At 43.4% G+C, this 26,838-nt stretch overlaps 2 protein-coding genes across 4 annotated transcripts in view; both read right to left on the bottom strand.

Moving 5' to 3' along the window:
• Positions 1-335: 335 nt before the first annotated feature.
• Positions 336-2,687, bottom strand: LOC139472229 (uncharacterized). Its single transcript, XM_071254609.1, has one exon. It carries the CDS (start codon positions 2,656-2,658, stop codon positions 1,210-1,212), a length of 1,449 nt encoding a protein of 482 aa, XP_071110710.1. The 5' UTR covers positions 2,659-2,687; the 3' UTR covers positions 336-1,209.
• Positions 2,688-2,697: 10 nt separating this feature from the next.
• Positions 2,698-26,838, bottom strand: part of LOC139472228 (thioredoxin reductase 2, mitochondrial-like) — a 42,886-nt gene continuing 18,745 nt past the window's right edge. For 2 of the 3 annotated variants that reach the window (XM_071254606.1, XM_071254608.1), the window contains one exon: positions 18,660-24,389. In XM_071254606.1, coding sequence (XP_071110707.1) covers positions 24,266-24,389 — 124 coding nt within the window. In that variant the 3' untranslated portion in view covers positions 18,660-24,265. Of the gene's footprint in view, positions 2,840-18,659; positions 24,390-26,838 lie in introns of those variants that run through there. The other variant, XM_071254607.1, reaches the window with a different exon arrangement.

Below are 26,838 nucleotides of genomic sequence, written 5' to 3' on the forward strand. Positions count from 1 at the left end.
TGTGTCGTATTTTGTTGGAAAAACCAACTGAGAAAAAGTTAGACCTGAGTGAATTACTGGCTCAGAAAACTGGTAACACAGTCTGTAGTCAGACAATGACAGCACACACACTGCTGGAGCTACTGGGGACCATCACACTATTATAATGCATTATTCATGTTAAATGGCCACATTTTTTTATTTCTTGGTTTACAGATTTCACTGTAAAAAAGTAAAAATATAATTAAAAAATAAATAAAAATGAAATAAAATACACAAAAAAATGCCTAATATAAATATAAAAAAAAAACCACACAACTTAACTAGATGAAAAAAGAAAAGAAACGAAAAAGTCATATCAGATTATATACTCACCAACAAAAGAAACTAATACCTTACGGGTTGGTTATTATATGAAGACTTACGCATATTCAAGAGATATTAGATTGGTTCGTTGCACAAGTGAACATACTGGTATGTTGTGTGACTTGACCGATGCTCATGTACACATCACATGTGACTTAGATCCATGACTCGAGATGCACCATTTGTCTGGTGCAGGATTAGTGTGTAAAGTTTGGAAATCATGTGCAGCATATTGGGATAAGAATAAAGACACTCTGTGGTAACACTTGACTGATTGTTAGTTTTGTCAGTAAGTGCTACACACTAGAAACATCTCTTCTTAACGTACATACTTCTCTATATGTTTCAATGGTCCGCGTTTCTTTTGGCGGTGAGTATAGTATGTGTGACGAACACTGAAGTTAGCATCAAGTGGAACATTTTTTAGATGTTATTTTCAGATATAATATAAGAGTCAGTGTATCCATAAACCAAGAGAAAAAAGTATGGCCATATATTTGTAAGGTGAAGGAGTGACCTTCATAATTTATCATCCCATACTGGCTCCCACAGGAGATACCGCTTTCTTTTGTTACGTATTTCAATTTAAGAATGAGATTGGATGATAAATAAAATCTCATCCTTGTGTCATTTGATAGCCTCAGAGTTTTTCCACTATTATCAACTTGTGTTGATATATTTGATATCAAAAGACACGAGGGTGAAATTCTCTATGTAGCAATTTCAACTTTAAATCCAGAAAAATATTTTTTTTAACCTCAAATTTATCATGATGCAAGCATGATCTAACACACACTTCAAGCATGCAAGATTGCATAGTAAATCCGTTCAATTACAAATCGTACAACAGTTGAATAGTCCTTGTTACGGAATGTTCGTATGGTGTCCTGAACACTGATGGACCATCTGCCGTCCGTCCATGTCGCCCTGAGTGTCACACGATCGATATTCAAGATGCAGCTTGATCGTGGTGGGACTCAACTTGCCGTCTACCTGAAGCGGACTGTGAATATTGTCAGCTTTGATCCGGGCCATTTCCACATCATCTGTCACAAACGAAACTTTAAATCGCGGGACTTTGGACGACTTGGGGCTGATTCTGCCACCATCATGTCTCACGGGACTGTTGTCAAGGTGACGAACAGGACTGTTGTCAAGGCGACGAACAGGACTGTTGTCAAGGCGACGAACAGGATTCCTCTCAATTTGTTGCACAGTTGGACTCCTGTTTGTAGTGTGTCTATTGGGGCTCTTGTCATAGTGACGCTTTATTCCATTCGCTGTGGCAACTTTAGAAACAGTAAACACATCACCATTTTCATTGCGACCAGGTTTCTGAACACAATCGGTGCTTTCTACCACATCCTCTAATCCACTTTCCCCATGGCCGTATTTACGTTTGAGCTTCGGGCTCGTGCTCTTGGAACGGTGGCTTGATCGCAAGCTGCGTACGCCACTCCTGTGATCGGTGTCTTTAGGTTTTTCGTCCAGGAATTCCACTTGTACCTCCACATCTTTCATCTGTGACATCCGCTGCATTAAGGCGCGGTACGAGTTGACGCTGTCATTGTTGTGGCTGTTTAGATGTTGCAGCATTAGAGACCTGTACGAGGTCACCGTGTCATACGGCTGGTTCTGGAGTGATCGAAATGAGGTCACAGTGTCGTTGTTATTTCTTTTCAAGAAAGACATATATGAGCTATAGGTGTCGTAGGGTGTCGATAGGGTGGAACGGAAGTCCACGTCATGGTACTCCTCATCGCCTTCTTGTAATATGATAAAACTTCGGTCATCCTCCATAGAATCTCGGTCACTCTCCTTCAAGCTTTCCCGGAACCATGTACATCCCTTGAGACAGAGACCGATAAGGAAAGCAAACATGGCCAGTATTGGAAGGATGGTCAGATTAACCATGGACTTCTTGTCCACAGGTTTCGGAAGCCAGGATATTATATTGTATGTCTTTGATGCGGAGACATCGCCTAGAGATACTGTGCTGCTCTCCTCTTGCCTCCTGTCTTGTTTTTGAATAATCATATCTCTATGATGGTTCTTATTACTTGTTTCCATGGTGACAGGAAAAAACATATTATCAGGTTCACTGATATTCATAGTTATATTTGTATCGCCAGTTCCGTGAGAACTAGTTTTGTCCCCATAATTAGGGTGCTCCTGTAGGATTCCAAGAGTTGAATCATTCCCAGGAATTCTTGGAGTCACAGAGTCTACTGCACTGGCGCCATGAATGGTAACGGCACACAGCAACAACAACCACTGCATGTGTTTCAACAACGCCTGGCTCGGCATCTTCATCCAAATCACTCAGTTATTCTTTTCCAAGATTCACACCGGTATGCACAACTGAGAGATGTAGAGTTGAGGAAAATGTTCCTTCACAAAAAACATTGTCGTTATTTCTGTTATTCGAAGGGCTCATCCGGCAGGAGCTTGTTAGTGTGGGAGACATCTGTGTCAGTCTGTTTGCGAGATGGATCTGTAAAAATAGGATATCGTTAATTACAGACATTGGACAAGGTATGGCAGTGTTTATAAAATACTTAACACTTGTACTTTGCCACTTACTGATCTGAAGAAATCTTGTTTGTTCGTGACATTGGTCCGTTTGAAGATTATCTAGAGTGCCACAGGTACAGAAGCTCGTCTGTATTAGATGACATAAATCTGACAAAATGTGGGCTGATCTCGGTATATTATCTTACATACTTCCGACTCATATAATAACAAACCTTTCCAGGTCTCTGATTTGTTTGTTGTTTACGCTGCACTCAGCAATATGATGGTGGTCTGTAAATGATTAAGTTTGGGCCAGAAAATCCCGAGGTTAACATCAAGCGAATCATTCCATGCATTTGGGATATGATGACATGCATCAACTGAGTCAGCGAGCCTGTCCACCTGATCCTGTTAGTCGCCTTTTACAGGAAGAATGGGTTGCTGATGACCTATTCTACCCTGGATCTTCACGGGTCTCTGAACTTCTTAATTATAAGGAAGGGTGAAATGTGGTATTAATGTTTTGTTAAAGGTTATTGCACATATATTGTGACGTATGTACGTGTGTGTGTGCGTGCGTGCGTCTGTTTCTCGTTAACACTATGCTCAGCATAATGATGGCAGCCTGTGAATAATTGAGTCTGGACCAGACAATCCAGTGATCAATATAGCAGGCAATGATCCACACCAAGAGTGTACAAAAACACTCAATCAACAGAGTCACTGAGCCGTACCACCCGATCCATTAGGTCGCCTCTTCCGACCAGCATAGGTTACTGGGGGCCTGCTCTTACCCTGACTCCCCACAGATGAATTCCTATGTAGCTATGACACAGATGTGACAGCACTACAAGATGCTCACGCAGTTAAACAGAGAGGAATAGGAATCTGACTGTGAAAAGAACACTAAATAAGTAGGGTTCAGAAGTGATTCTATCTTTTTTACTCATGTTTTCTTTTGTTTAATATACTAAAACACTTTGAAAACCCATATTCATTCTTTTAGTAATCTTTATCAAAAAGGTAACAAAAATCAAATTAAATTGTTCTGTGTCTTGAGGCAAGGGATAATCAAACACAACAAAGTTGTCGTACAAGTTTGAATTTTGTTTGATTTTATTAGAGTTGGACTTGAGCAGAAAAACACATCTTTTCTTATACTGAGATAAAGTTGAGTATGTGTTTTCAAAGTGTTTCAGTACACACAATTTTATAGTTAAATAATATGCAATTATCCCACGGTTGGATGGTGTGGCGCAGATACCATAGCACGTATCAGACTACAACTGTGAAACATACACAAGAAAGTTGGAACAATGACATAAATAAATATTTCAGACACTGCCTAGTGTTGTACATGTTGTAAATGACAACTCGTGAGCGGGAACACACACCAAACTGGTGATATATGATCCTGATCATTCGTCATCACTCGCCTCTTCCCGTAACCTGAAAGAAGACTTGTCCCTTTATCGATGAATGTTATGTGCGAAAATACGACAAACTAATCAGAATGTGCGTATGATTTCAAGTTCTTCGTCAAAGAATCCCTCAGAAATAACTTTTGATTTTACATATGTCTTGCATCTAAAAATACACCCAAGATACAGTTAAATGTGTTCAATCATACAGTATAATTCCGCACGTCCCGTTGTGCTTTAAATTGCATCTGAAATATATGTAATATATGGGGAAATATATGTGAACTATTTCGCAACGAATTGAATTGTTTTAGGTATGCCTGTTTGCGCTAAGACGGAACCCGGTTGCAAAAATGGCCATGAGAGGGGCATGAGTCGCTATTCGGCTTGTCCATGAATATCACGAGTTGGTCACGAATGGATCCCGATAAACTAGTAAGATACAACAGCATGAGATCAGGTATAACACATGGACTGTTTTTTCATGTATGACATCGCTACATTTACGACTTTATGGAATGAGCGATACAGCGTACGACTTGTAATCAATCTGGAACGAGACAGGACCAAACACTATATCCCTTGGACAATGGAGTGTGACTGCTTGGCACCCCTTGGTCAAAGCTATCAATCACGCCTGAGGGATTGAAGCATGCCAAGACGAGAAGAGGAACGATCGACAATATCCACAACAGGATCTTCTATCCAGTACCCGACAATAAAATTACACAAGGCAGAGGTGAGCTGGATAAAAGGTTGGGACACCGTCAAAACAGCTGCGTCCTGTGCCGACTTTGATTGTTGAAGACCCAAAGCTCTAGAGACAAGCTAACCCACCCTCTAATTGGGTACTCGGTCTGGGAACCGAACAATCAAAGAACATTAAACACAGGGGCTGAAGTTCGAGGATTTATTCAGGGTATGCACGAGCATAGTACGAGAGAGCAGGAACAGGTACATGCATCAGTTATTTGGGCTGGTGTGCAGTCGACAACTGCTGTGGAAGGACCAAGGGACCAAATTGATGAAAGCCTTGGACGTCAGTGACAGAGCATCTTCCCGAGGCAAGTGAGTTAACTGACTATAAAAGTCCAGTTTCCACCCTTGCCGAACTAGGCTGGTATTATGGAGTTACATTTTGGCTGGACTAACGAGTCTATGCATAGTCCAATCAAAATCACGCACCGAAATCGAAATCTGGTCTTTACTGGGCGCACCGTTTTGTTTGAAGCAAATGCAAGTGATACGAGAGGTTGAATCTGATTGGTCAGTAGGAGAGGCATAGAAAGGTCATTACTCGTAATAGCCACTGGTGGCGCTACGATCGAGCCCAGGAATTCCAGCCTAGTTCGGCAAGGGTGGAAACTGGACTTTTAAAGTCAGTTAAATCTCTTGCCTTGGGAAGATGGTGACAGAGATGTCATGGAGATGTTGGGAAGCGAAGGCTGTGTCTGACTTCCAAACCACCCTTCCATAACGGCGGCGAGAGAGCAGTTGCTATGCAGGGCCATGGTTGAAGCGACTGCTGGGGTCTCATGAGGATTGGAAACTTGAAAGATGTATGTAAAATAGAAATAGATATTGCAATGAAAAATATAAGTATTAATAAATTTGAAAAATGGAAGGAATTATCAGCCTACTTGATATAATTTATCAATCAATCCAAATATGTACATACCCATATCTGATCATGTTTTAAGATTCTATGAATTGCTACACTTATATACCTCATGTACCAATGTTACATTTATGTCTACTGAATTGAAATAAAAATATTTTAAAAAATTAACATGAGTTAAAAAAAAAGGATTGGAAGCAACAGGTCCTGGACCCACTTGCACAAAGCGATCTTAGCGCTAAGATGATCGTAACTCCCATACTTTAACATAGGCTTACGATAGTCTTAGCGCTAAGATCGCTTTGTGCAAGTGGGCCCTGATTAGGAGGCAAACCAGTAAAGGTGGAAGCCTGTAGGATCATCGAGCGGAGCCAGAAGGAGACTGTGGTACGGGAAACTTCGGTTGAAGTAGCTGTTGATAGAGGAATGAAGAGTCTCTTCTGGGAGCGCCAAAGTGGTCTTGCAGCCACCCAGTAGATTCATAGCACTCGTGTAGCGGCCATAACATTTCCGAGGTCGCATGATGAATCTGATCGTTTGAATGTCTAGCACAATGTAAGCTGTCTTTAGAGGGACGATCAGATGATCGATCATCCTTGGAGCATCTAGGTGAGGAGCGGAACCTTAGGATTCCGTAGACGCAACAAGTGTACTGGGGGAGGGTAAAGTTGGTTTGCTGGACTTCTTCGACTTGGGTTCAGACGTGTCCATTGATTTCTTTTCCGAAATCCCAGGATTTAGACTTCTCTGTGATGGCACTTGGGTGTATAAAAATTAACGGATTCCTCAGTAAGATGTTGGCATTCGGATCACCACTTGTCCGCGCTGCACCTGCCCTGACAATTGCAACAGAACTCGTGCGGGTCCAACTCAGAAAATCTAAGGCTGATCCTTCTTATTGATTTTCCTGATGTATATTGTTACTTCTACGCGATGTAGGTAGGGAAATCTGTGAAAAATGTATTCTCTAACACTGATATGTCGAAGAGAGAGAAGATGTGGCAAGCGGTAGCAGGTGATCAGATCATGTGGGTCGTTATACACAGGATTACAGTGAGTGACCCTTTGTTTGGGTGGGTGTGACCTTTTGTTTGGGTGGGTGGGACCCTTAGTTTGGATGGGCGTGACCCTTTGTTTGGGTGGGCGTGACCCTTTGTTTGGGTGGGTGTGACCCTTTGTTTGTATGAGCGTGACCCTTTGTTTGGGTGGGCGTGACCCTTTGTTTGGGTGGGTGTGACCCTTTGTTTGGGTTGGTGTGACCCTTTGTTTGGGTGGGTGTGATTCTTTGTTTGGGTGTGCGTGACCCTTTGTTTGGGTGGGTGTGACCCTTTGTTTGGGTGGGCGTGACCCTCTGTTTGGGTGGGTGGGACCCTTTGTTTGGGTGGGTGTGACCCTTTGTTTGGGTGGGCGTGACCCTTTGTTTGGGTGGGTGTGACCCTTTGTTTGTATGAGCGTGACCCTTTGTTTGGGTGTGCGTGACCCTTTGTTTGGGTGGGTGTGACCCTTTGTTTGGGTGGGCGTGACCCTCTGTTTGGGTGGGTGGGACCCTTTGTTTGGGTGGGTGGGACCCTTTGACCATGGTAATACTCGGAGATTTTTGGGTGATTTTTGTTTTTTAAAGCTTGAAACATAGTTTCCACATTGGATTGAGGAAGATAGAAGAGAAGCATTGTGTGACATAGGATAAGTAAAAAAATTGATATGTTCAGCAGTGTTGAGGAACAGGATTTTTTAAGTCCCATGGTAAATGGATAAGTCCGGACTAATGCCAGCTTGATAGAGCCTGCACACTGAGATACCAGGCCACACTCAGACAAAGTTCTTTCCGCACAAATCAATTCCTATCCATGCAGAAATACCCAATTCATTTTTGGTATTAATTTTGCATGTAGGCAACACTCTGTTAGATATTTACGATTTTACTTCTTTTGTGTTTTATTTTTGGCAGAGTATAGTTGAGTTTGGACCAGGCAAACCAGTGACTGAAATTGTGGGCAATGATTCACGCCCCTAGAATATGAAGACTACACAATGAACCAAGTTTCCCCACATAGAGATCCAATCAATTAAGGCACCGGCTACCGACTCATTCCAGTTAACATCCAACGAGTAATGAAAGATAGTTACAGACCACAGACCTACATGTGTGCAAGTAAGACTGGCTTAACCTTGCTTTAAACAGTATTTACATTATATAGCTTGATATGGGAAGATAGCCCAAAGTGATGCCTTGTTTGTTATCAGCAATATTCCAGCTGTATGATGGCGGTCTGTAAATAATCAAATCAGAACCGGACAATCCAGTGATTGATATCATGAGTATCAATCCATGTAATTGGGATATGATGACATGCATCAACCAAGTCAGCAAGCCTGACCACCCGATCCCGTTAGTCACCTATTACGACAAGCATTGCTACCTTTTACAGCAAGAATGGGTTGCTGAAAACCCATTCTACCCCGGACCTTCACGGGTCCCAAAGTGATACAGGTCAGGATAGGCCAACACCATTTAGGTGAAACTCTCAAGCACCTGTATGGTGTTGAAAAACACTGAATTATAACCTGGGACACATACGACTGACATTTAGTACCAGAAATAAACTTATTTACAATCCTGAGGAGTAAGTGAGTAAGTTTGTATGTTTTTACCATACTTTTAGCAATATTCCAGCAATATTACATCTTCCCGAGGCAAGAGTGTTAACTGACTTCACAAGTCCAGTTTCCACGCTTGCCGAACTAGGCTGGAATTCCTGGGCTTGATTGTAGCGCCACCAGTGGCTATTACGAGTTATGTCCATTCTATGCCTCTCCCATATGGACCAATCAGATTCGCCCTCTCGTATCACATGCATTTGCTTCAAACAAAATGGTGGCGCCCAGTCAAGACGATCGACCATCAAGATTTATTTTGTGTTAAAACGGTTCTTACTTCGCGAAGTACATCAAATCACATGAGCACCTTGATCAAAAACATGAAAAGATTTGGAAAATATCTGTTGACAACGAGTTGGCTATGCACATGCTTTGCAAATCCTGCAATTGACAGAACTCTGCATGACAGTTTACGAACCGGATTTCGATTTCGGTGCGCGATTTTGATTGGACTATGCATAGACTCATTAGTCCAGCAAAATTGTAACTCCATAATCCCAGCCTAGTTCGGCAAGGGTGGAAACTGGACTTTTATAGTCAGTTAACTCTCTTGCCTCGGTAATATGGCAATATCACGGCAGGGGACACCAGAAACAGGCTTCACATATTGTACCCATGTGGAGAATTGAACCCTGTCTTGACTTGAGTTTGACTCTTTTTCATTCAATCTCTAGGGTCTGGGAGACCACAGGACCATGGGACTAATATTATTATTACCCACGTGGTGAAGATACAGGTGGTACGATACTAAATCCGTATGTCACACGTGTGTCGTACAAGGTTGACCTTGTTTACTGGTACTTCGATTTGATTGGATAACCGTGACCTCTGACACAACAGGACTACTTTTTTCATTCATAAAAAAATCACGAGACGTCATTCATTTTGCCACTACAAGGCAGAACAGAAGCAATCTAGTGAGAGCGAGAGATATTTACAAACACTTTATTAAACCAAATAAGATAGTCACACTAATGAAATTCGGTTTGCATTCTATATAAGTTATACATAGAACTTCTACAGACATTATACAATCGACTACCGATCAATAGATCTGACTTCTGATTATGAGGCCCAAAATATCCCAAACGTGAACAATAACATTCCCTATCTCTAGCGTACAACGCTTTGAGTAGATCACGGTTGACTTTTCTTATTCCGGTGGTGACCTTGCCCTTCGATCGTTCGAAGCTGTCAATGACATGCAAGCAGACTTGAGTTTGTTGATTTTCACGTCTTCAGTATAGGGTGGTACAGTTAACATGAAATTTCTTTGGCGAACACACTGATTTCCCTGATCAAAAATGGTACGAACATGATATAAATTCAGCTGATAGATCAAGGATACCGAACCATTTTGATTGCACAGACGGGACCCCGGCAGTGTGAGTGACCGACTGTTGGTCCCATATTCAAAGCGCAGCGCTAATGTTACTTTTCAAATTTTCTTATAGCTGTCCAGTGTACTAACAACACGGCGCTTGAATTACCATTAGTTGAAGAAATTCTTCTGAAAGAATCTTGAGCGTCGGTGCTGTTTTGTTCGCAAACAAAACTGCAGGTGCATGTTGTTAATGTGTATACATAGAAATGTCAACAATGCCCATATTTGGGCATATATTAATATTCATGCACAACCAGATATTGCGACCGGTTTCAGTTTGGTATGTCAATAAGCGAAAGATGTTATGCATTTACACTTAAATATGTATTTAATGTGGGTAATCAATAAAATTAAATACCACACTCATCTGATACCATAGGAAGTCCACTCGTTCCGGAAAAATGGTATCTAATGAGAATGAGTGCAGTATTCCATATATAACAATAAAAAAAACTCAGTCGAGTTTTTTTGTTACTATTATTAGTTACATGGTCCTGTGGGTAGTAAGACTAGGATTACATTTTAGAAGGTTTGATCTATTTATAAACATCAAATTAATTTTGTGTCTAAGTAAACATGACTGGATCTACTTCAAACTTGCCGTAAAAGGCGACTATGCTTGTCGTAAAAGGCGACTAACGGAATCGGGTGGTCAGGCTCGCTGACTTGGTTGATGCATGTCATCCATCCCAATTGCGTGGATCGATGCTCATGACGTAAATCACTGGATTGTCTGGTCCAGACTCAATTATTTTACAGACCGCCGTCATATAGCTGGAATACTGCTGAGTGCGGCGTTAAACAACAAACCAACCAACTTCATACAATAATCACTTCTGTTGTCCAATCATCTTAAGAAATGGAGACAAATTTGTCATTTGTCTTAACAGAAGCATATTAAAGTCATCTATCCTGGGGATATGCCCCCTACCCCTCTCTTTCCGTCTGTAACTTTCCTCTTGTGGATGTGTGGGAGGGGGAAATACACTGTACTCGAGGGGACATGACAATGGCAGTCATCACTCCCGGGTCATCGTCGTGGGTCACAGCGACACTGTTGACTGCGTGTAATGCACACCAACGATTAAGATCACAACACGACTCTGTGCAGCGCGATACAGGGAAAGTTCATAAATATCTGTCATGTCAATGCCTGCCTTTGTTTACATGAACTCAACATACCCGAGGTAAAATACACCCGTTTAAACCCCAACACCACGCCTCAGGGGCGACTCACAAGCAGAGAACACGCGCAATGTTAGTCTAAAAATAGCCGTTGTTCAACAGTTACTGGACCCACACCAAGTCGTGTGAGAAGAAAGATTGCTGCAGCGACAAGTCGGTCAGAGACACTGCACTGCCACTCCATGACACTGCCTCTCTCTTGATACTAACAAGTCGTCTACTTACATAGGTTCAACCACGTGGCGCGTCGAGTTCTTTGTTTTGAGTCGTCACAGCGATCAGCACGACAGCTCCCGACAGCTCATGTGCGTGTCACGCTCCAACTCCCGCGACTTTGTCACCAGTTTCCGGGGTGCTTTGATGCCGTCAACGTGCGGGCTCTGTAGCAGTGTACGTAGTGCTGTTTGTGATGTCAAACCCCAAGCAGAACCGACCCGCAATAGATGCCATTGATGGATAGTATACTATTTTTTATGATATGTTGGGTACGGTTGAAATGCTATACTGAGAAAACATTTTTTAGTCAAAGACTCAGCAAGTTTCTCTGTAAGTCTCCACTTTTACAAGTTTTGAGTAAATGATATTTTAAAATTTGAAGTGCTATATAATATTAACTAAAAAAACAATATGCATTTATTTCATATGAAACAGACAAATGCAAATTAGTTGATAGTGTTTTTAAAGCAAAAATAATTATCCATCTTTGCATATACAGATAAATGTTATTTTTATGGCTGAAATAATGCCGATGCGACGTTGAATTTTAACTCACTCATTCACTTTATATAACCTAGAGTACCAAAGAATTTAGGACATATGTTTTCAGATCCATACTGTTCTATCACCATTAGTAAATTCAACTGGCGTATTCTGATTATTCTTTATCAAAGTGTTCATCGAAAGGAGAGATGACATAGTGGAGACAGTTTTTTGAAATGAAGTCATCACCTTTTAGTCAGTATTTCAGCAAACAGATCACAAAATTCACATTCTACAGTTGATGAATGATGATCAAATGGTTCTATCTCCAAATGATTTGGAGCTCTGCGGTCCCCTCTCTTTGTTACATGATCTGAGTCAAGAATGTGACCGAACTCTGACATGGCCTCTGACACTCTATATAGCGACGTGCATGCATGCGAGCGTGCGTGTGTGTGTGTGTGCTTGTACTAGACCGGACGAATACCGATTTTATAGTCCTTGTCCACTGATATACCACGCCACAGTTTATCACGAATACCCCACCCAGACACAGTATACTGACCCCGATCCGACCCTCCTTGTTTTAGCCCCCAATGTAGAGCGCCAGGAACATCAAATACCATCTTTTAACGTCTTTTGGTATGACGCGGTCGGGGATCGAACCCCGGACCTTCCTCTCCCCGGGTGTACGCTCTACCACTAGACCACGGAGGCGGTTACCAACATTTCAAATCATGGGGAGGACTTTAAGAGACAATGAAAATGGACAAAACATGCATATTGTATTATTTTCATGCAGGTCTTTTTCTTAAATTGCGACGGAAGGCAGACCAAAATCGCAACAATTAAAACTTAGGAAGGAGAGGGATGTCTTTCCACGCCATATACAAATGAATTATTTATGTATTGGAATCTATGAAAATGTGATTCTTGACCAAATATTTTCAGTATGTTTGTCTGTTAAGCCCATTTCTGGTGTTCCCGGCCGTGACAATGCTGTAATATTGCTAAAGACGGCGTTAAAGCCTGAAGCATATCTGGTATAGGTATTCCAAAATGCAAAAACTTTGTAAGGTTTAAACTAGAGCAAAGACGTTTTTTTCCTTTCCTCAAGTCCCATGTCACATGAAAGAAAAATCTGCAAATTAAAAACACATACTGTGTAAGCCCATATGGCACATCCAAAAATGAGAAAACGTCTTTCAGAAATAATCTGGATTGACGTTTCCCATACTCAGAGCTAGAGTAGTCCCGAATATAGATACATCACCGCAATTCAATACAAGAATCTATTTTCAAGGACAGGCCGGAAACAGAGCGTGTCTATTCCCACCCCAATTATTCGCCTTCTTCACAAATATACCGAAGAGCAGTATATTGAATACGGGTAAGCTAGGTCTGCCTTTTGTTTGGGGGCGGTGCGGTGACATGTTTATGATGAACACGGCTTTGTGAAGGGAGTTGGATTCTGCCCCTCATCTGGGTTTGTAACAAACGAGTTAATGATAAAAGGGAGGAATTCTTTACATTTTAGAGTGTCACAACACACAGAAATATATACTCACCGCCAAAAGAAACGCGAACCATAAACATCTAGAGAAGTATGTATACGTATGTTAAGAAGAGATGTTTCCAATGTGTACCAATTAATGACAAAACTAACAATCAGTCAAGTTTTACCACAGTGTCTTTATTCTTATCACGATATGCTGCACGTGATTTCCAAACTTACACATTTAATCGTGCACGAGACAAATGGTGCATCTCGAGTCATAGATCTATGACGTCACATTTCAACGTCGGTTCATACAACATACAGGTATGTTCTTTTGGGCATCGAACCAATCTAATATCTCTTGAATATGAGTATGTCTTTATATATTTACCAGCAAAACTTTATATCCGACTCGGTTATTCCCGGAAAGAAAGAGTGAGTGAGTGGGTGGGTGGGTGTTTGAGTGAGTGAGTTGGTGAGATTGATGTATCGCTGCGTATGCAGATCTGGCTTACATTGTGACGATACGACCAGTGGCACTATCAAATATGGGCACTTAAAGAGCGAAGTCGATGATCGGGGAATCAAATAGTGAGTGAGTGAGTGAGTATGGTTTTACACCGACTTTAGCAATATTCCAGCAATTTCACGGCGGGGGGACACCAGAAATGGGCTCCATACATTGTACCCATGTCGGAAATCGAACCTGGGATTTAGGCGTGACGAGCTAACGCTATAACCAATAGCTACTCAATCGCCCCTGGGAATGGAATAACAGATTGGCCGTGACGATGCTTCTTGGATTGTCGGCAACATATCCGTGATATAACTGAAATATTCTTCAAAGCGGCGTTAAACCGAATTCACTCACTCACTCACACACTGTAACCGCCTGACCCCAGCCGGGGACCCTAGGGACGAGTCTGTCCCTCAGACCCTGGAGAATAAATAAAGAAACATACCCTCCTCAAGTTTTGAATGATTTGGCAAGTCTAGATTGCCTCCGTTTAAAATTAAAACAACAAAGCGTTGTTCAGGGCTCCATTTGGATTTGATTTTATGTTTATAACAGGTAACTGTATTTCTGGGATTAAATGTTAACCACTCTGGGACCTATGCAGTTGGTTCCGTTGCATCGTCGAAACTCTCTCCCAGTCTGCGTATTCGCTTATCGTTTGATAAGCGTCGTTTCTTTACTGTCAGTCTGTTCAAGCGATCACTACCGTTATAACCACAGATGCGAGATGATACAATATACCCACACTGTGACTTGGAAGCCCCACACGTTCTGACACAGGCGGTAATCAGTTTCTAGAGCGCAAAACAGAAACCTTCCAAACAACAGGCAGTTGGTGGTGAGGTCTTGTGTGTGAGACGTATAGGCGACTGGCATATCCCATGGTCGTCATAGTAACGGCGACATAACCAAGGTCTTCAGCAACCCATGCTTGCCGTAAGAGGCGACTATGCTTGTCGTAGGTGGCGACGAACGGGATGGGGTACTCAGACTCGCTGACTTGGTTGATGCATGTCTTCGTATCCCAATTGCGTGGATCGATGCTCGTGATGTCAATCACTGGATTGTCTGGTCCAGATTCGATAACTTACAGACCGCCGTCATCTAGCTTGAGCATTACCGAGTGCGGTGTTAAACAACAAAAAACAAACATCTAATGGAAAATTTGATTCGCATATCAGTTAATGGGAAAGGGGGTGCTGGTGTGTGTGTGTGTGTGTGTGTGTGTGTGTGTGTGTGAGAGAGAGAGGTGGGGTGGGGGTGGGAGTAGGGTGGGTGGGTGGGGGGTGCTGGAGTGTGTGGGTGGAGTGTAGTGTGTGTATAGTGTGGTACATAGTGATGGCACGGTTTAGGAAGTTTGACTTAAGTCCTGCGACCCCCTAGAAAACATGAACCTTCGTATTACACGGAACGTGTGTTGGTTGTTTCTGTTTGTTGTTAGTTGTGTTTGTGTTTGTTGAGCAGTCGTTCAGCTTCACCGAGTCTTGGCCCTACTAACCACCGTCGTGTACGATGGCACGCAATGTAACAATTCAACGAGTCCGACTACCAGGTTCAGTTTGGTCGCTTCTCACGACTAGCAGTACAGTGCTAGGGGCCTTTTCTAACCGAGTCAGTAGGTTTCATCCAAGGGCGGGCCAGCATTTTTAAAAGGGAGGGGTCCACAATATAAAACATCACTCCGATAATTTTACTGCCTACAACATACATTTGGTTTTCATAAGGGGAGGGGGATCCGGACTCGGGATCTCCCCCCATCCCCCTCTCTCTCTGAATCCACCTATTTCATCCACGTTTTTTAAACATTATTTTGTGTGCTATATCAAGTTGTATGGTGATATCAATCAGGTAACTCATGATAACGCCATGGTGTAAACAAAATACATGCGCGAAAGTTTCACACACGACAGCCGGTATAAGTCAAGCTAAAATAATACAATTCGTATCTCACTCTTTACCTATAGACGTTCGATAGTCCTGACGCATCGCTCCCCAGTGAAACACGGGAATAGAAAAAAGAAAGGCCTAGAGATGAGATTGTGTGACCTGCATGGCCTCTAACTACGCTGGTGTCAACGTTATATCAATCCAGGTAATAAAAAGGATCGTGGAGTGAATAATTATATTATCAATGTACACAGTTCAGATGGATCTTACCTGATGGCGACACCAGCCAGCGTCGGACGAGGAGGACAGTCAACGCGCACTTAACACTGGTAATGTCAATATCACATCGTACCTGCTCTGGACCGGCCTAACAGTCAGTGAACCTTAACGCTATCGTGTCACGCCTTAAAACTGGGACACCGTCTTTAATTCTAGCGTATGCGTCAACGTGATATTGTCTTGTTGTGATAACATTGGCAGCTCTTGGTTGGTTTGTTGTTTTACGCCACACTCAGCAATATACCAGCCAAATGACGGCGGTCTGTAAATAATCAAGTCTGGACCAGACAATCAAGTGATTGATATCATGAGGCAGCTCTTGGTGGTGCACTTACGCATATACATGGTGCGCGACATTGGACCGCTACTTCCGAGACGGATGCTCATCTAGGGTGAACGAAATAGTATTCTTAAAAGTCTGCATCTGCATTGTCATTGGAGCACGTGTGACCCAGTCGTTCAAGGCGTGGCAGTTCGCTGTGCAGAGTTGCGTGCCAGAACCGTATTGTCGTGTGTTCGAATCCCAGATTCGCCCTGATTATGTTTCTATGTTTGTCATCACCACATTAACCTTGTGGGTTTCACCATAGTGGTAAACGTCACTTTGATTCTCAGCCTGGGTACGATGTGTGAAGCCCATATCTGACGTCCCCCGCCGCGATAATGACGGACTATTGCTAAAAGTCGCGTAAAACCATACTCACGTATTCTCTTAATTATATTCGTATGGTATCAAAATCGTGCAGTGATCTTGTAGTCAAAGTTATTACAAGAGTGTGCGGGTGCGTGTGCATGTGCCTGTATGTGTGCGTGCGTGTATGTGTGCGTGTGCATGTCCGTGTGCGTGTGTGTGTGTGTGCATGTTCATGTGCATGTTTCTAGGTTGACAGCTCATACAATTTTATCCAGGCAGGTCCAGTGACGGGCTCAAATGATTTGAACACAGCCTAGCCCTTGCCAGCCATTTCTCGATGAGGAATAACAAAATTTGTTTGTTGTTTTACGCCACTTTTAGCAATATGCCAGGTCTGTAAATAATCGAGTCTGGACCAGACATCCTAGTTATTGACATCATCGTTCTACGCAACTGTGATACGATGACATGCATGAACCAAGTCAGCGAGCCTGACCACCCTATCTCCTAAGTCACCTCCTACAAGCATGGGTTGCTGAAGACCTATTCTACCCCGGACCTTCACGGGGGCTGCGTGAGGTCTCGATACGTTTCATTGCTGGCACAGCTCGGTGACACATGGGACATGCCATCGCAACTTATTGATGAGCTTGAATTGTTTACGTGTGTCATCTGTGGAAGACCAAGAGTTCGCAAAGATGACGATCTACGACTTCTAAGAATAAACGAGCTGTGCGCCCGCTATGATTAGTTGGTTTGTCTGTTGTTTAACGCTGTATTCCAGCTGTATGACGTCGGTCTGTAAATAATAGAGTCTGGACCAGACAATCCAGTGATTATTATCATGAAACACTTTGATTATTTGATGCTATGAACAATATTACACATTACTATCAGTGGTATCTGAAATTATTTGTAATAATACTAAATGCCACTTTGATTACATTTGGTGTTATACCTGCATGTGTGGTTGTGTACCCGGTGTGTACTATGTAGGGTGTGTGCTCCCTGATACTTAGCCCGCGGCCTACCTCACTATGGTAGTTCCAATCCCGTATGGAGGATCAACCAAACAAAGTACTAGAATCTGTACTTTACTAAGAAAGTGTTATCCCAAATATAGCATTTGTTACATCCTTGAAGCATCCAGGCTATCCATCAAATATGGTGTTCTTCAAGTGCTGTACGACAGAATCATTCTGATGAGCAAACATCAATTCTTGTTCCCTTTGAAGTAACTGGAAGTGCGTCATGATTCCAGCTTTCCCAGAGAGAAATCTGTTATACTTCTGTAGCTTAAAGACCATTTTCTGCAAGCTAATTGTGAAGATGTTTCTTCAGTATGGTAACCAAAGGTTGGTGGTCAGTTTCTACTGTGGCGTGCCGTCCATAGATGCAATCATTGAACTTATTGGCACCAATGACGTCTTAATGCAAGGGACATAAGCCACCGTGAGTTTGTTATGGAAATAGAAGACTAAGTAAATGTGAAAAAACATAAATCGTTTAAAAGCAAAACATATATCAGTTAATTGTGATATTTTAATTTTTTTTGCCTATGACACTACTAGATAAATACCTTTCAGGTTGAGTTAGTGAGTGAGTGAGTGAGTAAGTTGGGGTTAACGCTGCTTTTAACAGTATTCCAGTCATATCACAGCGTGGTTGTTTAATGTGGGAGGAAATCCCCAAGTGATGCAGGTTTAAGATGTTTACCACTTCGGTGAAACCCACGAGCATGGGTATGGTGTGCCCAAGGGACGCAACTCTGCACAGCGAATCGCAGCGCCTTAGACAACTGGGCCACCCATGCCCCCACCTTTCATGTTGAGAAAGTACAAGAAAAATGGACATATTTTCGCGTGACCTTGCCCTTAAACAAAGTGTAATCACACACTCGTGAGTGATTTGAACAAACTCTGCTGGGTGGCAGCACACTGAGTCAATGAAAACAATCTGCAAGTATTTATTTTATTGTTTTATTGCTTGTCACTTCAAATGACTCACACATTTGTACCAGAGTACATTATTATTCAATTAATGAACACAATAACATTTTACTTTATAATGTACAGAAGTCTTGCTTGTGTTTCTCTTGAATAATATCAACACCAGTTACTATATACAAACAGCCGACTGTGACAACTTACACAGCAAGGGTCTCCTTTGTGAAGGAAGGAATCCCACACCTGTCGGGAAATCTAAGGAGACCGACCATTTACTGTCCTGAGGGTGGGGTGGAGGTTCTGGGATATTTAGTTGGATATTTTGTCGGTGACTGTTTAAGTCAAAAAAAAAAAAAAATTCTCAGAAAAGAGGAGTTTATATTTTATTTTTAATTGAATATTCTTGAACAAATTATCTTTAAAAGCAACACCCAAACCCCCCTAGAAAACCATGGTTGGTCCTTAGTGTATACCACTCAACTCTAAACTGGGACGTTCCAATCATTCCCTCATCACCAAGGTATCCCTATTGACAGTTGAGTACTATAATGTTGGCAGAAGTCTATGCACCTTGAAGTAATGAAGTATACAATTAAAGAAGGATCTGGTTCTAACCCTGTTAGTTTCCTAGCAGCATAAACTAGACCAGGTTGCGTGAGTGAGTGAGTTGGGTTTTAATGCTGCTTTTAACATTATTCCAGTCATATCGCGGCGTGTCGGCTTAATGTGGGAGGACAGCCCGAAGTGATGCAGGTTCTTAGACATTTACCACTTCGGTGAAGCCACGAGCACGGGTATGGTGCTGACAAACCTAGAAACATAATCAGGGCGAACCGGGATTCAAACCCACAATCATAGGTTTCTGGCATGCCCAAGGGACGCAACTCTGCACAGCGAATCGCAGCGCCTTAGACGACTGGGCCACCCTTGCCCCCAGACCAGGTTGAAGCAACAGTGATGTCCAAGTGGATGTTGGTTGGTTGGTTTGTTGTTTAACGCCGCACTCAGCAATATTCCAGCTATCTGACTGACGTCGGTCTGTAAATATTTGAGTCTGCACCAGACAATCCGGTGATTAATATCATGAGCATTGATCCACGCAATTGGGAGCGATGACATGCATCAACCAAGTCAGCGAGCCTGACCACCCCATGAGGATGTACAGTACTCTTAACATGACACACTGTTCTATTATATTACCCACTGTTACTTTCTTATTGGTCAGTTGAAGCCACATCACTGCTACAGATATGGAACAAATATTTCAAGGCCTTTTCAAAACTGCCAACTGTCCTTTTCAAGTTTTTTTAGCTGGGTCATTAGCCTCATTCTGTCAATATTTTATTAGACCTTTAAAAAGACCAGTTAGAATTGCTCTTCAGCAACCTATTCTGTCGTAAGAGGCGATTAACGGGATTGGGTGCTCAGATTTGCTGACTTGGTTGATGCATGTCAAAAGTCTTTGGAAAATCTTACAACATCTTTGGTATATAGTTTTGTGTGCTTTACTACGTTGATTAACAAGTATATGTCATTTTGTACAAATTCAAGGCTTTTCAAGCTATTTTGGTGACTTTCATGATGGCTTTTCAAGAGGCCCTAAAATTCAAGGCTTTTCAAGAGAGACCCTGAACTTCCAAGCTTTTCAAGAGAGACCCTAAAATTGAAGGCTTTTCAACAGAGACCCTAAAATTGAAGGCTTTTCCAGAGAGACTCTAAAATTCAAGGCTTTTCAAGAGAGACTCTAAAATTCAAGGCTTTTCAAGAGAGACCTTAGGATTAAAGGCTTTTCAAGAGAGACTCTAAAATTCAAGGCTTTTTCAAGCTGTACAAACTCAGCTTTAACATGATACACACTATTTATATTACCAATTGTTACTATTTCATTGGCTACGGATGGGCTGCGATTGATTTGTTTATTCCGTTACTCCACACTAGCAGCAGCCAGTAAATAATCATTTAGGACCAGATCATCCTGTGATTGATATCGTGAGTAACAACCCACACCATCAAGAACGTTGATACGCTATCAACCAAGTCACCGAACATGACCACCCCATCCATTAAGTCGCCTCTTATGACCAGCATAGGTTGCCAGGGAACATTGATAATTTGGAATCCACACAGAGCTGGGCTGTGATTGGATCATCCGTACTATAGTCCAAAACACTGCCGCCTTCCAGAGTGTAAGAATTAGCCTCCGCATGCTGTTATTCCTAGTGGGATCCCCTGTCTAGGAAGGTAAACAAATGAACTAACCCAAGGTAAAAGTCCATTCTTAATTATACCAGCGTCTAAAATATTAAAAAACACAAACTAGTGTTGACATGATTGCATGTTTTTGATGGTGGAGGAATCAGGCACAACACAGCAACCTAACGACACACAAGATTAATGAAGACTATGACAACTGGCAGTGGAATCTCAGGGATCAAATTGTCTACACAAGTATTTGAATGCAAACATATTTTCTGGTTTGGTGCGGTGCGGTGCGGTGCGGCGCGGTGCGTTGTATGGTCTGGTTTGTGGTGTGGTGTGTGGCGTGTGGTGTGTGGTGTGTGGTGTGTGGTGTGTGTGGCTTGTGGTGTGGTGTGGTGTGGTGTGGTGTGGTGTGTGGTGTGGTGTGGTGAGGTGTGGTGTGGTGTGGTGTGTGGCGTGGCGTGGCGTGGCGTGGCGTGGTGTGTGGTGTGGTGTATGTGGTGTGTGGTGTGTGTGGCGGTGTGGTGTGGTGTGGTGTGGTGTGGTGTGGTGTGGTGTGGTGTGGTGTGTGGTGTGGTGTGTGGTGTGTGTGGCGTGTGGTGTGGTGTGGTGTGGTGTGGTGTGGTGTGGTGTAATGTAGTGTAGTTTCAAGTGGTTTAACATCCATCACTCCCCCACTGTTTGGAAGCTAAGGACAGTCATCTCTGAACATGTCTGTGGGGTTCCATTTGCAGACAAATCTACAAATTAATCCAAATTGAGCCCACAACTATTCTTCATTACTTGCAAAAAAACATTTTAGGCTTGAGAAGGATTCGTGGTTTAATATTCCAGGTTCTCTGAGACGGACTAAGCCATCGCTACTACATAAAGTACTGAGACAGATGGTGAATAGGAATCAAATCAATACGACACAGGTGTAACCGAAGACATGGTGACAGCTGTCACTCCAACAGTGAATGAGTCGGCATAACAGTCAATGAGTTCGGTTTAATGTCACTTTAAACAGTATTCCAGTTACACCACAGCATGTCTTCTTAATATAGGACGAAAACCCGAGTGACGCAAGTCTGACACATTTATCACTTTGACGAAAACCCATCTTCCCGAGGCAAGTGAGTTAACTGATGATAAAAGTTAGTTTCCACATGGAGGTCTGTACTGCAGATAAAGCCGGGCAGAAGGGCCCATAATTTCCTTGTAACTGTCATCAAAATTAGTTTCCTCGATGTCTGAACTCAGTTTATTCTCAACCGCTATACCTCTGACAACCCATTTGACTTGTGTATGGTTTTAACAAGCTACCCCCTTTATTATCTGAGTAGGCACCCAGGGTACATATTACAAGCATGTTCTCCTAATACAAATACTTCATTCTTTATACACTAATGGAAACAAGTAAAATAGTCTACCCAATGTTCCTGGTTACACAATAAACAAAACAATAATACATATCAAATCTGAACATCAAATCTACAAAACAAGATTTTGATTTCCAACTTGGAAACATTGGCATACACATAAGTCTTCAGCTGGGGGACACACGTGGGCTGGGGGTGGGGGGGAGGGGGGGGGGGGGGTAACTCCGGTACTCCGGTACTCGGGTTGGTCCTGAGTAGGACCCGGGAACCCACAGGACTTCCCGAGGCCGTGGTTAGTCATGTGATTTATTGTTTAATGACAATAACAATAAAACTCCATGGTTACACTACAAGTGGATAATGTTCGCATTTCTTTCTGACTAAGCACACATTCCTTCTGACTTATATATGTTTGAGTAAAGTTAAAGCTTCAGTCAACTTCAGTGTGTGCATGATCAGAACGTTTATCTTAATTCTTTTTGCCAGGGCTCCCATAAAACAATTTACAATCAGACATTTTGTACCCAACTCTTGAGACCTACAGCAGGTACCTAGGTAGGATTGGGTAATAGGGAGTCGAGTACTCGGGTAGTAAATTTTGGCTCGTCTCAGCTCTAGTAGACACCATGGAAAATACCCACTAAATACAATTCACATGGGACACCTGGCTGTGTGGAACATCGTCCCACAGTACAAGTCTCCAAGCTAGAAGAGCAGCCATGACTAACATCACTATATACAAACAGGCACTCATACAGAAATCTCGGGAGGAGCACAAGCAAAGGGAGACTACTCTGTTAAACCTCCAACATGTTTGACTTGTGTAAGTTTGCAAACCTGTCTTCATATGTCAGAGCTCTCTCCAGTGCTTGTGTCCTGGCGTTAACGTGGACTACGTACACAACACTGTCCCTGTCCCTTCTGGCCGCCGTGCAAAATAGAGGGGAGCTTAGTTTGTCTAGATAATTACTCCGATACTAACAAGAAAACGTGAACTCAGATGTATGTGACCAGCCATGAGGACCTTATGGGTGGAAAACACATTTTGACTTATCATATTTTAAAACTTATCATATATTAAAAGTCCATTTTTTACTAATATTTGTTTATGTCACAATTGCAGTTTTTAGACACAATGTGTGATTAATCGAAAATAGACGTATGCTGAAATGCTTTGACATAATGTTTATACAGAGAATCTTACCCGACTGTCTTTTGATATCAATTATATCAACGCGAGTTGATAAAAGTGGAAAAATTCCAAGGTTTGCCAAGGATTTTGGCCACTTTTATCAACAAGTGTGAGATTTTACTTATCATCCAACATCATTCTTCCAACTTTTTCAATTTGTAGACAGTAATTAGCAGTGTCTTCAGTGTAAAAAGTACTGCTAACAGCTTCAGTAGCAGAGCCATTAGTGATGTCATTTGATTGTGACATCATGGTAACCAGTCACAATGGTCTGCAAAGGATTGTGATGTAATTTCATTGCAGCGATATCTACAGTGTAGATATCGCTTGATCTCATCCAAGCGATAACTCCTGTGGGATCCAGTTTTGGATGATAAATTACATTACGAAGTAACGAGAGGAAAATATGATGTGTTTCTACAATTCGCCCACATGGCGAAGTAAGTAAGTTGACATCAAACATCTTTCTTTATGTACATGAGTACAATTGCATCCCAGCACCCATAAGGTCCCGTTCTCCTGGCGGGTCACAAAAGACAATTCACTCCTATTTTTCTGATATAACATCCCAATACACTAAGTATTGGTTAATGTCCTCCTCAAATCCATATCACCCAAAGAGGTGGGGGGAATGGGGGTGGCATGGGGGGGAGGGCACTAACTCACATACCATGAGGGCCATGAACTCAATGTACTTTACGCGATGAGGCAAACCATGAACAGTGGCTTGCCCCCCTCGTCAAATCGTCCAACCTCGGCATGGGGTCGTTATGAATAATAACAACCAGCCGAAAGAATGGACATCTCATGAAGCTACATATCTATTCTGCACAGACGCAAGGGAGACTGTCACCCCTGTTACAATGGACTCCTCCATGGAGAGTCTTCTCTCAGTAACAGGGGTTCCAGGTACAGGGACATTCTAACCTCAGCAGCCGGTGACTGTCGGGTCGAGACCGGACCGCTTTGTGATGTGGATCTTGACCAGCTCCTCTGCACATGTTGGGTGGATCCCGACTGTCCCAGCGATGGAGCTGTATGTGGCCCCGCATCTGAAACATGTGAGTGAGTGAGTGAGTGAGTGAGTGAGTGAGTGAGTGAGTGAATGTGTGGGCGGATGGGTGGGCGAGCGAGCGATTGGGTGGGTGGGTGAGTGAGTGAGTGAATGAATGAGTGAGTGAGTGAGTGAGTGAGTGAGTGGGTGGGTGAGTGGGTTGTTGGGTGGGTAAGTGGGTGAGTGGGTGAATGAGTTAGTGAGTGGGTGGGTGGGTGTATGGGTGGGTGAGTGAGTGAGTGAGTGAGTGAGTGGGTCAGAGGGTGGGTGAGTGAGTGTTTGAGTGAGTGGGTCAGTGAGTGAGTGAGTGAGTGAGTGAGAGAGTCAGAGGGTGGGTGGGTGGGTGAGTGAGTGGGTCAGAGGGTGGGTGAGTGAGTGAGTGGGTGAGTTAATGAGTGGGTGAGTGAGTGAGTGGGTGGATGGGTGGTGGGTGGGTGAGTGAGTGAGTGGGTCAGAGGGTGGGTGAGTGAGTGAGTGAGTCAGAGGGTGGGTGAGTGAGTGGGTCAGAGGGTGGGTGAATGAGTGAGTGAGTGGGTGAATTAATGAGTGGGTGGGTGAGTGAGTGAGTGGGTCAGAGGGTGGGTCAGTGATTGAGTGAGTGAGTGAGTTGGTGAGTGAGTGGGTCAGTGATTGAGTGAGTGAGTGAGTGAGTGAGTGAGTGGGTCAGAGGGTGGGTGAGTGAGTGAGTGAGTGGGTGAATTAATGAGTGGGTGGGTGAGTGAGCGAGTGGGTCAGAGGGTGGGTCAGTGATTGAGTGAGTGAGTGAGTGAGTTAGTGAGTGGGTCAGAGGGTGGTGAGTGAGTGAGTGAGTGAGTCAGAGGGTGGGTGAGTGAGTGAGTGAGTGAGTGAGTGGGTGAATCAATGAGTGGGTGGGTGAGTGAGTGGGTCAGAGGGTGGGTTAGTGATTGAGTGGGTGGGTGAGTGAGTGAGTGAGTCAGAGGATGGGTGAGTGAGTGAGTGAGTGAGTGAGTGGGTTGCTGGGTGGGTGAGTGAGTGAGTGAGTGGGTCAGAGGGTGGGTGGGTGAGTGAGTGGGTCAGTGAGTGAGTGAGTGAGTGAGTCAGAGGGTGGGTGGGTGGGTGAGTGAGTGGGTCAGAGGGTGGGTGAGTGAGTGAGTGAGTGGGTGAGTTAATGAGTGGGTGAGTGAGTGAGTGGGTGGATGGGTGGTGGGTGGGTGAGTGAGTGAGTGGGTCAGAGGGTGGGTGAGTGAGTGAGTGAGTCAGAGGGTGGGTGGGTGGGTGAGTGAGTGGGTCAGAGGGTGGGTGAGTGAGTGAGTGAGTGGGTGAATTAATGAGTGGGTGGGTGAGTGAGCGAGTGGGTCAGAGGGTGGGTCAGTGATTGAGTGATTGAGTGAGTGAGTGAGTCAGTGAGTGGGTCAGAGGGTGGTGAGTGAGTGAGTGAGTGAGTCAGAGGGTGGGTGAGTGAGTGAGTGAGTGAGTGAGTGGGTGAATTAATGAGTGGGTGGGTGAGTGAGTGGGTCAGAGGGTGGGTTAGTGATTGAGTGGGTGGGTGAGTGAGTGAGTGAGTCAGAGGATGGGTGAGTGAGTGAGTGAGTGAGTGAGTGGGTTGCTGGGTGGGTGAGTGAGTGAGTGAGTGGGTCAGAGGGTGGGTGGGTGAGTGAGTGGGTCGGTGAGTGAGTGAGTGAGTGAGTGAGTGGGTGGGTGGGTGGGTGGGTGAGTGAGTGAGTGAGTGTGTGGGTGGTCGGGTGAGCGGGTGGGTGGGTGGTCGGGTGAGTGAGTCAGTGGGTGGGTGGGTGGTTGAGTGAGTGAGTGAGTGAGTGAGTCAGAGGGTGGGTGGGTGGGTGAGTGAGTGAGTGAGAGTGAGTGAGAGTGGGTGAGTGAGTGAGTGAGTGAGTGAGTGAGTGAGTGAGTGAGTGAGTCTCCTGGTAAGACACCCATCACGTAATACTTCTCATGACGTCACAATTAGTAATGACATCACAGTTTAATTCAGTTACAGCAATAGTTGGAGGCCGATAGGTTGAGATTCATATGTTTATGTATTTATTTGTTAGGAATATATGGGAATAAACAGAAATATATGGGAATAAAAAATAAATAAATATTTGTTCTACTTTTTCAGTTTAAGTAAAATTAATGCAATCAGATTGAGCATGACGCAAGAGTTCAAATGCAGTTTCATCTGTCCTGGTTGTGTTCTTGTACAGTGACTGGTATGTATGTTAGTCTGAACAAGCACCTGTTGCTGGGTCACAACATGAAGCTGGTTGAAAAGACAAACAAAAGGCATTCAGCCTTATTAACCTGAGAGACCCATGAAGATCCGGGGTAGAATAGGTCTTCAGCAAACCATGCTTGCCTTAAAAGGCAAAAGTGCTTGTCGTAAGAGGCTACAAACGGGATCGGGTAGTCAGGCTTGCTGACTTGGTTGAGGCATCTCATCGTATCCCAATTGCATACATTGATGCTCATGATTGTAATCACTGGAT

Source organism: Haliotis cracherodii, unplaced genomic scaffold (genome assembly GCF_022045235.1).
Source record: "Haliotis cracherodii isolate W230 unplaced genomic scaffold, xgHalCrac1.p SCAF_24, whole genome shotgun sequence".
Classification (NCBI taxonomy): Eukaryota; Metazoa; Mollusca; class Gastropoda; order Lepetellida; family Haliotidae; genus Haliotis; species Haliotis cracherodii.

Excerpts from the sequence above, each read along its gene's own strand:
- LOC139472229 (XM_071254609.1), bottom strand. The coding sequence starts at position 2,658 with ATGAAGATGCCGAGCCAGGCGTTGTTGAAACACATGCAGTGGTTGTTG.